At 36.9% G+C, this 11,230-nt stretch overlaps 1 protein-coding gene across 1 annotated transcript; it reads left to right on the top strand.

Annotated features, from left to right (window-relative positions):
* The first annotated feature begins 631 nt into the window (after nucleotides 1-631).
* On the top strand, nucleotides 632-5,412 carry rgrb (retinal G protein coupled receptor b). Its single transcript, XM_031315664.2, has 7 exons — nucleotides 632-998; nucleotides 1,245-1,401; nucleotides 2,622-2,743; nucleotides 3,159-3,312; nucleotides 3,555-3,672; nucleotides 4,804-4,917; nucleotides 5,255-5,412. The coding sequence occupies exons 1-7, from the start codon at nucleotides 923-925 to the stop codon at nucleotides 5,393-5,395; spliced, it is 882 nt and encodes a 293-aa protein (XP_031171524.1). The 5' UTR covers nucleotides 632-922; the 3' UTR covers nucleotides 5,396-5,412.
* The last annotated feature ends 5,818 nt before the right edge of the window (nucleotides 5,413-11,230 follow it).

Raw genomic sequence — 11,230 nt, forward strand, 5'->3', positions numbered from 1 at the left:
ACACTCCTGAAAGAAATAAAAATGTGATAGTTTATTAAAAGGAACAATATTAAATCTACTTTCAAACTGTAGGGGTTTGTAGAAGTGGTCTTTAAAAACAAAATTTCTTTCGTTTTACATAAAAAATAATACAGTTAGGTATTTATTTGAGAAAAACGTAGTAACCTATTGTTCAGTAACAAGCAAAGGAGATTAAAGGGCAACTCCAACATAATCCTCCACTATACAGAGTGACTGAACAGACGAAAGCTGCGGTGAAAATCACTTTTGCATGCAAGAAAAAAAACACATGTACTGAGAATTATGGGAATGGAGAAAAGCAAGAGCAACAGAGGAGGGATCTTGCTTCCATCACTGCCCTGTATTAGAAAAACATGTTTTCTAAATTAATCAAATACAATTTTAACATAAAGCTAAATAAGCAATGAACAGAGTGATTTAACCATGCTTGTATATTTAAGAGTTAACGTTGTATGCGCTCCTGTTCAGCCTATAAAATGAGTTTGCTATAAACAACATTTCCCATGTTTCCATTTTTCCTTATCACCCACAACAACATTAACACTGTCAGCTGAATGAAGTGAGTTTAGGGGGTTTCTCTAGAAGGTGTCCTGCAGTAGCCATAACTCAAATGGACAAAAATCACAGCTGAGCTCTGAATCAACACACTTTACATCAAAGATTTGCGCAGCGAACGCGCAAACGTTTGGCGATTACAAAGTTGCAGTAAATTTGAAGAAAGTCTGCTCGTTAGGACATTCTTCGGGGGATTTTAAAAGGGGTTTACTAAGATTAGTCTCTTCGTGCTTTTTCACGTGAAAAGAGCCTTTATAAGGCGTCTTTTTGTTGGAGTGGTGTTGTGCTACACAACTTGAAAAAGGACTTGTCTTTTTGTGAAAAAGTTTCTTTTGTGCATTTCAACATGGCAGCGTATACATTACCGGAGGGATTCACGGAGTTTGATATGTTTACATTCGGCACAGGGCTTCTTGTTGCGGGTAAGTGGACCGATCACACCGGAAGACATGTTTCACTTTCTGCAAGAATTAAAGGGACAGTTCACTATGAAACCATTTGCTTTGATTATAAAAGCAAGAACACACCAACGATTATCCTCATTGTGATGTTTGAAGTGCAGCCGTTTTTTCACTTACAACCATAAAACTGTGCTGATAAATTCAGGCTGATAATAACAATGTGATACTAGAAACTAAAAGGGGCATTTCTCTTTTTTTCACTTTCAGGCATGCTTGGATTCTTCCTCAATGCCATCAGCATTGTGTCTTTCCTCAGAGTGAAGGAAATGCAGACTCCCAGTAACTTCTTTGTGTTCAATCTTGCTGTGGCTGACCTCTGTTTGAATATTAATGGACTCACAGCTGCATATGCGAGCTACCTCAGGTATCAGACAGAGGACACACTGAGGGTTTAAGGATATTTTCTTTACACAGGCCCTTTTTTATCATGGTGGGGGTACTGCATTTCTTTTGGCAATCAAAAAAGGCATAGTATTTGGGTAGCACAAACTTAATAAGCCTTTTGCTCTCATAAACCACAATCCCATTTATTCAGTGTGTAAAGTTCATGTTTTTTAAGCTATCTAACAGCATCTTTATTGAAATGTACAACATTTAAATAGGCTATGTGTATGTCCTGTTTAAACCTCTTATATATTTTATTTAGTGGTTCCCAACCGGGTCGTCAGCAGGACTGGATTAATTCAGTTCAATTCAATTCAATTCAATTCAATTCAATTCAATTTTATTTATAGTATCAAATCATAACAAGAGTTATCTCAAGACACTTTACAGATAGAGTAGGTCTAGACCACACTATATAATTTGCAAAGACCCAACAATTCCAGTAATTCCCCCAAGAGCAAGCATTTAGTGTGACAGTTGCAAGGAAAAACTCCCTTTTAGGAAGAAACCTCGGCAGACCCAGACTCTTGGTAGGCGGTGTCTGACGGTGCCGGTTGGGGGTGTAATGAACAGTGGCAATAACAGTCACAATAAAGATAATGGAACAGTGACTAGAAATAGTAGTCGTAGTAGTTCATGGCATTAACACACTAGGGGCCCCTATTGCCCCTCCTTATTGATCCCAACATGGGAAAATCTATTCAGTAAAATGAACTATGAAAGCACAATAAACTAAAATAGTAAAACTAGATATTAACTGAATAGTGATCCATACAAAATTACTGAACAAATTTGCTATGTATTCTATTACCACCGACTAACTTCCACATGAGAGCCTACGGGCCCCGGTGCAGTAGCTCGCTCTGGTAATCAAGCCTTGGGAATTGGGAAGATAAATCTGATGATTAGTTGTTATTTTTTACTTTTTTGGGTGACACATTGGAGAGTTATACCTATTTAGGACATTGACTGAAACAATCTGAGAAGAGCACTTTGGATTAACTGCTCACAGCTCTTAGACATTTTCAACTTTTGATAAAGAGGTTGCAAGGCTTTGCTTGGCTACAAAGGGTCACCCGTTTTCAAAAATGTAACCAACATGCTTTTACAGCCTGATATAGTCATATAATCTGTAATATTGGGTTTAGGCAACATTCATCTGCATGCTGGAGTATGATTCAAGTTAATTGTTTTTTCTAGATATTGGCCTTTTGGTCAAGATGGATGTGCCTATCATGGTTTTCAGGGCATGATAGCGGTTCTGGCGTCAATCAGTTTCATGGCTGCCGTCGCTTGGGACAGATATCACCAGTACTGCACTAGTGAGTACAACATATCACCAGTACTGCACCAGTGTAATATAAAACTCAACTAAAGTAAATATATCTAATTTACAGTGTTACACTAAGTGATAGATATTTAAGTTATAGACTAATTTTGGAAAACAAAACAACAGATGTCTTGATGCCATCATGGTGACTGTATTTGTAAAAGACTTTGACACTCAGTACTTAATCATGTCATTAAGTTTCTTTAGAGTTTTTTTTTTTTTTTTTTTTTATAAATAGTGCATCAAACTGAATTCCTTAGATTCTGTCACGGTTTGCTTTTGTTTTTGCAGCAGAAATAGCAGTAAAATATGTCAACACACATGCCATTAGCTATCTCCAAACAACAAATAATATGTCAAATGTCTACTTAGATCCAAATGACATTATGCATGTCTTTATTCTGTAGGACAGAAGCTCTTCTGGAGCACTACGCTGACAATAAGCAGCATCATCTGGATTCTTTCCATCTTCTGGGCTGCTGTTCCTCTTATGGGATGGGGCGTCTATGACTTTGAGCCTATGAAGACTTGCTGCACCTTGGACTACACCAGAGGGGACAGGTAGAGTTGTGTAAATAAATGATACTAAAACTGGAATGTTGGCATGGACGAAATGGCCAATATGCAGTTGTTTCATCACTATCAATTAATGTTGCGATGTCTATAGTCAGCACAAAATGATGATTACTTATTTCAACTAAACAACACCTACACTATAAGTATATGAAATGCAGCCGTCCATAGCATTTTAACAAATATTTACCATATTACATATTATTTACTTATGTTTCTCTTCTCAACAGGGACTATGTGACCTACATGCTGACTTTGGTGGTGCTCTACCTGATGTTTCCAGCTTATACCATGTACTCAAATTACGATGCCATCCACAAACACTTCAAGAAGACCCATCACCACAGGGTAAATGTGCAAAACCCGTTTTAAAGGAATATAGATTTGGCAAAGACAATGCATTTTTCTACTTAACCTGAACTCGAAAGACTTGTTTTAGCTGTGCACGTAGTGTTCATTGTGTTATATTTGGACACAGAGACACACAATGATGCTTCCAACATGTCACCAGCTAATGGAGTTGAGTGTGCTCACTGACATCTACTTGTAAACAATAACAAGGAGCACAACAACTGTAGATGCTAAGTTAGCATGCTAATGTTAGTGCTGGTGTGGAGTCAGAATTGAGTGTTTTGCTTACCTGACAAATGTGGAAAACACTAAACTGTGATCAGTGGCAATGTGGGGAAACAGCAGCTTGAATGTTAAAGGAATAGCTCAACATTTTGAAAAATGCAGTTAATCTCTTTTTTGCAGACAGTTAGAAGCTATATACCGCTCTCATGTCTACAGCCAGTAGGCAATAAGCTTAGCCAGTGTTGCCAACTCTTCTCCAATGAAAGTAACTAGCACTACCTCAAAAAGTCACTAAAAGCCCCTGGATGAACCCTGAACTAATTACTCTGAGCAGCATGCCTGGGAATTAATTACAATATAATATTTCTCACTTTTCCCCTGATGGCCTGAAGTCGCCAAATTTGTCGCTAATCACTTTTTTGAAATAAAGCCACTAAATCTAGCGAGAAAGTTGCCAAGTTGGCAACACTGAGCTTAGCTTTGCATAAAGACTAGAAACAGGGTAAACAGCTAGCCCGGCTCTGTCCAGAGTTAGAAAATACATCGACTAGCACCTCTCAAAGCAAAGCTCACTAATTAACACAGTCTACATGATTTGTTTAATCTGTGCACAAAACAGCAAGTCATGGCACTACAAAAGGATGCAACTGAGACATATGTGCTGGAACTATTTCTTGGCCAGGTGCATAGACCCTTTTCTTTCTAGTTAGCTTACAGATAACGTCTGTACAGTCTGTACATTGGCTGTTTGTGGCAAATAAATGCAGACTGCACATAAACAGTCAAACTGTAACCGACAAAACTGAAATGTGGTGTTCTTATTTCCAGCTGAATATTGTTAAAAAATAAACCACCAATGTTCTAAATCCACTACATCGCATGTGTAATATCTTTGTTTTCCAGTTTAACACCAATGTGCCTTTGAGGGTAATGCTGACGTGCTGGGGGCCCTACGTCCTCATGTGTATCTACGCCTGTTTTCAGAACGTCAAGGTTGTATCTCCCAAACTAAGAATGGTGAGCACTTATTTTGTTTAATTTAATCTGACAGTTTGAGGGAACATACTGTACAGTCAAAATGATGAAGAAAGGAAGGAAGGAAGTCATATTATTGCTGACTTAATTTAAAGGAGAATTCTAGTTTATTTAATCTGGCTAAACTGTTGGCTTGTTTACAATCTGATCATTTGACCACTCATGTTTTTTGTTGTAGCGAGGTAACCATGTTCCTATATTAGCAAATACTTTGTTTTCATGATGGCCAGAACAGCAAAAATGAGACCAAGTTGTAATAAACTGGAAATGACCTTTAAATCAAGTAGTTGCATGATTAAATCCTTGTTTGTGCTCGCAGGTTCTTCCAGTTCTTGCAAAGACAAACCCTATCTTCAACGCTCTCCTTTTCTCATTTGGAAATGAGTTCTACCGAGGCGGCGTGTGGCACTTCCTCACCGGGCAGAAGATCGTTGATCCGGTTATTAAGAAGTCAAAATAAAAGGACACTCATTACATTCTGGTGCAGAGTCTAGTATAATTTGCTCTCATAACAGGTTCCTGTTGTAAGCATGAATGGGTCGTTTAGATGCCTGTCAGTTGAAATATTTTCACATGTGGACAGTAACTCCTGACAATCTCTACATTTGGAGCCTCATGCTGGATTTGTGTAAATCTATTAAATGTGTTGCAGGCAATTCATCCACTTTCAAATTACTGTATTCTTTCTACAGCAATTTGTCTTTAACCTGCACTGCTCCTCTGTCCGTCTGAGACCACTGACAATAAACCCATTGTGTTGCTGCTTTTCTACTGTATGCTCCATCTACTTTGAAATGTGTTTTTTTTTAAAAAAGCTGTTTAACTGAGCTGCTTTAAAGAAGAGCCCTGATTTCTACAATCAGCGTCAAGCGTCTGACCAGCGTCAAGAGATGCCCTCTCATGACACACTTGTCTCAAGCATTTACTAAACAGATTAATGAACTGTGTTTTTGTTCGGAAAACAGTTTAAGGTGATGTAACTTCTATATATGGTGAGAAAAGCAATCACTGTGTTAAGACTGTATTATTCAATTATACTATAGTCAACACCTGAGGCAAAGTGAAACTTACTGCATGCTTAGTGCATAAACTGTTAAAGAGGTAGATAGTGTGGTAGATCACATACTTTCTTACCTTGGAGCTACTCATTAAAATGTTATAGTGTATTCTAGTTCATATTCCGTTAAATGAAACTTATTTAGCAGTTGTTACACTTATTATATTGTGCTGAGTTGTTAAAGAGCAAATGCACAGCCCTTTCTAGTGAGACAAATTGCAAATTCTGGCCTAGCTCATGAATAAAGATGGGCATGCACATAAACACATTGTTTACTGAAGGGACCAGATGTAAAACCTGAAACCTAAAATTAGGTTAAACTAATGAACGCAGGTGGGTTGAATGACATAAGGAGTTATGCAGCTGGACTGGCACTGAGCACTTTGAGGAACTCTGTCTCTGCTGAAACCAACTAGTTATGGTAGCCACATTATGCAGCTTCAAACTGTATTTTGTTCTGTTGTACCTGTTTCCCTGGATTACATGCATGCCATTCTGTCTTTTCTAAATATGAGCCACATTTATAGCAAGTGTTACGGTGTCAGCGATGGCGCAGAGAAGAAAAGAGGACAGCACTCTGATGTCTGAGCTGCTAAATACATGCACTCCAGAAATAAGCCCACTAACCTCAGACACGAATGACGTTCTTGCCAGTCGTCAACAGGTGAAATCCTTTCACTGTCAATGGCTCGGTCAATGTCTTAACAGAGGAGGAGTCGGCCCTAATGAGCAAAAATAGCAAAGAGATGTTGTTGTGTTGTTGTGTATTTAAATCAGAAAAACAACACATTTATTTCATATGTAATCAACTCTGAATTTGCAGTGTTATCACCATGTACCAGTCTTGATACATTGTCTAATGAAATGATCAGTGCATAAATCAGGGGATTACATGGCCAGGTCTTCAGTATGAAATGTGTGAGCTTTGTTTTTTTGGAAATAACAAAGATGAGACAGAAAACTTTAATGAGAGTCAGAGTCAATGTAAACTAGTTCAACTCAAAGGCATTCATTTTAAATCAAAGAAACAGTGAAACAAAATATAACTCTCCTTTCAATGTAAAGCAAGTTTTTATTGGCCATGTTAGCTGCGTGGCTCTAGTGATGTAAATGGATGGATTCCCATGAAATGTTGTACAGACATTCATGGTCCCCAGAGGATGAATTGAATTTATTTTTTATTGATCCCCTGATCTGTCATCTAGCACCATCATCAGATCATAGTGTTAATTCTTCCAATACTTTGGTTTATGACCAAATACAGGCAAAATGGCATGACAATCAAAGCAACCCTTGTGTCAGCAACTTGTGTGTGTATTACTGCTAATCAGCAGACGTTGCATGCTAAACAGGCTAAACTAAACATAGCAAACATTATACCTGCTTAGCATGTTAGCATGTTGACGTTAGCATTTAACTCAAAGCACAGCCGTGCCTAAGTACAGCCTCACAGAGCTGTTAGAATGGCTGTTTACTCATGTCATGTCTTGTTACATTGTAACAAGACATTAAGGTCTTTGGACAAATCTTTGGATTTTGGATTTTTGCATGATGTATCTTTCTTCTAAAAGTGTGTCAAAAAAAGAGCCGAAAGTAAGTGTAAATAAAAAAATAAAAGCTAAATTGGTTAAAGAAACAAAAGAAAAAAGTTTCAACTAGTCAGAAGCTAAATCAGGAGTGCTGTTATGCAGCCTGCTCTTTACTGTCCTTGCACAGAAAACAAGCTTTTCTAATTAGCAGGTATTACATGTTGGGTATAGTCATGCACTTCCTCATAAACTCCACTCCTCATCTACCTGGCTGATCAGGGTATTTCCCAGGAAAGACTGTGGAATCCAACAGATTAACATCACATTCTTGGAAACAGTCGTATCATTGACAGCCAGCTGATTACAGACAAGTGTCTGTGGACTAGTGATCTAATTCGGTCAGACCTGTAGATAGCAGGAGCAGTAATAGCAACAAGTTCATAGGAAGAAAGAACAACTTGCCACAGACAGATATAGTCTCACTGAGCTTTCTCACAACACATTGTGCAAGTAACTTAATCTGACTACAATTCTTTTAATTCAGTCAGGATATAGATCACAGTCCACACACAAGGTGAGATGAAGGTGTTCCTGCCTGTGCTTGAAAAGTAGGCTAATGATAAGTATGTTAAATATAATGCTAGTCACAGACAGATGGTGTTAAAAAAGAAAAAGAAAAACATCTGTCATAAAAAACCTTACGCAGTACAAACAGCAGCCCCACCACACATGGGTGCACACATGGCATTTTGAGAGAGATTTAGGTAATCAGTCAGATTTTGACTTTAAGAGCACCAGAAAAACAGGTAAGTAGCCAAAACGTTCCCCTGATACAATCATCTCATCACCAGTTTTCTCAATAATTCTCTTCTCTTCTACCAGTGTAACAGTACGTATTATTTGAGCAAAACTGTCAAACTAAAGAAACACTTTCTGAAGCACTGATACAGAAATTATGATTTAAATTTCCAAAAGAGTACAAAAAAAGAAAGTTTTAAATGCTGTCAGAATGTCTTAAATTTGCCATTTTAAAATTCTTAAAATTATAGATTTTGCAGTAGGTGTACAATATAAATGCTAGCTCGATCACATTTCTACAAAAATGAAAAAGCATAATACTTTTAAAAGGAGGATTAGTGTTGAAGAGCATTTTATATTTTCCCAACTGATGATCTGTTTAAGTGCACAAGATCCACTGCTGTGTTACAATTTTGGAAATCAATAAATAGCGTATAACTGACTTTACTGAGTAAAGGTTGAAGAACAGAGGTCAAATGAGGGAAACAATGTTTGCATTATTTCCCAAGTTAATGATCAACTTTGTATTTGCCTGATAAGCACAATGGTTGATGTTATAATATAATATAATATTATATTATAATAATAATCTAGTTGAACTACTTTGAACAAAGGTCAGAGTAAATCTTACATTAAACATTACACGTTACAGCCCACGGGTCAGATTCGATGACTCAGTGGAAGGAGACATGCCACATGACAAAAACAAAGATCTTATATAACACTGCATGTCTGTTCATAAGCCATAATGATTTCTCATTCACCAACTGATATTTTAATTTTAACACAACAAATTGTATCCAAGATGTGACACATTTCTTGTGGATTTCTCTTGAAATTACTTTGAAAGAATTGTGTTTTTTTTAATAATCTGGATTAGATATTTGAGTCAGTAGACAGTCTTTCTTCTGGTCTCATTGATTAAACTTCTCTCATATCGTCTTCACATCAGAGGCCATGTCACTGTCCATGTCTCAACCCAGAGGACAAAGCTGACACTCTGAACTCCTGCAGACACTGCCGAGTTACCAGAATGAGTTAGAGATTATCCATGTAGTCACATCTCTCCACTGTCACTCGTATTAAATCTGTGTATTAAAAAAAAAAACTGTAGTGTGTTTATCTAACAGCTGCTGCTGTGCCAAGTCACTCTCATTAGTGAAATTGGGCAGTTATTTCCTATGGTGTGTTAATCCTCCTTTTCTGCCTCATATAATCCACAGAACACCCTAGAAACACCCCTCTGCCATCTACTTCATCCTCCAATATGCTGTTATAACAGTAATCATCAAAATGTGATTGTTATTCTAATAAGAATTATTATTAGCTGTAAAATAAGTAAAACCTATGAGGACCTGTTTGAACTTTAAATTTCCAAACATTATTATATATTTTTCATTTATTCATAGGGGGACAAATACAATAAATAAATAAATAAATAAAAGTATAGCATATATAATCCATACAAGTATGTATCCAAATTGAGGAGTTTGACATTCAGGTTAACATTTCCTATTAAAATAGGCCGGTTAAATTGTTGTTTTCACAACTATTACTGATGTAAAGAAACATTTTATAGCATTGTGTAGCACCAGAAAACAATATTTATCTATCTTTAAACTTAGATTGGATCACTAAGGTACATTTAGATCCCTTGTTTGTTGCCTTATGTCAGCAAAAGGAGCTCCCAGTCCTATGTTTTGAGTTTTGGTGGGTGCTACCCTATGTTGGACCATGGATTACACATTGAGTATTATTTGCAAGACTTCGTCGCCCTCTACTGGCAAATAATGAAAGTTCTAGTGAAGAAATACAAATTCAATAAACAAGGCTTTATACTTTAAACATAATTAAAAAGTAAAATCTGTTGTGTTGTTGTTGTTTAAACCCATAATAAAATGAACTAATCTAAAATAAGAATGTAACTATAGAAGACAAAACCTGGGGAACAGAATAATACAAAAAAACATAAACTGATAACAGGAAACACCATTTGATTAAAGTGGTTGTAATGATGTAAAATGTTTAGTTATCTTTCAACTTAATGGACAACATCAGTGAGATGAGGTAGTGGGACGATTTGTATGGGTGTTGTGTGTACTGGTAGATTTCCACCACAAGGTGTCGCCGGTGTCTTGTGTTGAATCTAAAAAGGTCCCCACATCCCCGTTTGGTACGATTCCTTCTCAGAACATAAGAGCTGCATGCAATAGTTTATATATATATATATATATATATATATATATATATATATATATATATATATATATATATAGGCAGTTTAATTAATGTTGTTGTTGATATGTTTTGGTTTCTTGGCAAAATTTTAACAAACAGTTTTTCATTCACAAATTTAAAAAGCTCCTCAGCTGCCGTTCATGTTTGTCTGTGGTGACGGGTGCTGAAATCTCTTCAGCTCCTGCAGCAGTGGGTCGTTTATGAGTTCATGTCTGGTACACATTTAAAAAGCTAATATCGTAAACTACAAACGTTTCCTTTTAAGGCAATTACTGACTTGAATATTTTATCAAGTGTTAATATTTGAATTTCCAAAAACATCTATATGTATAGAGACTCAGTGGCGAGAAGTGTGTTTATAGTTGTTTGATGTTTGTGGTGTTTAAAGTCTTCTTTAGATGTATATATGCACCCACTGAGTGTGCGCACGGCTGTATAGGCTACTGTATGTGTTTGTATCTTATCTTGAGAGTATTAGAGTTTCTTTGGCAAAAGACGTATTACGGAAGATGTGCGTGTGCGTATGTCTGAAGCATTAAAGAATAGAACCAATGTCAAGAGTCACAAACTGGACATTAAGAACAAGAAAGCCTCTTTTTCTTTGAGTCTCTTGTGGTCGTGATGTGGTGCTCACTGGCTCTTATTGGTTGAAGTGATTGCTGCCATGGTTGGA

The sequence above is a fragment of the Sander lucioperca genome, chromosome 22, assembly GCF_008315115.2.
Source record: "Sander lucioperca isolate FBNREF2018 chromosome 22, SLUC_FBN_1.2, whole genome shotgun sequence".
In the NCBI taxonomy this organism is placed as follows: Eukaryota; Metazoa; Chordata; class Actinopteri; order Perciformes; family Percidae; genus Sander; species Sander lucioperca.

Coding starts and splice junctions, on each gene's coding strand:
- rgrb (XM_031315664.2), top strand. CDS start 923: ATGGCAGCGTATACATTACCGGAGGGATTCACGGAGTTTGATATGTTT. Junction 1,402..2,621: donor GCATATGCGAGCTACCTCAG/GTATCAGACAGA, acceptor TGTTTTTTCTAG/ATATTGGCCTTTTGGTCAAG. Junction 4,918..5,254: donor TATCTCCCAAACTAAGAATG/GTGAGCACTTAT, acceptor TTGTGCTCGCAG/GTTCTTCCAGTTCTTGCAAA.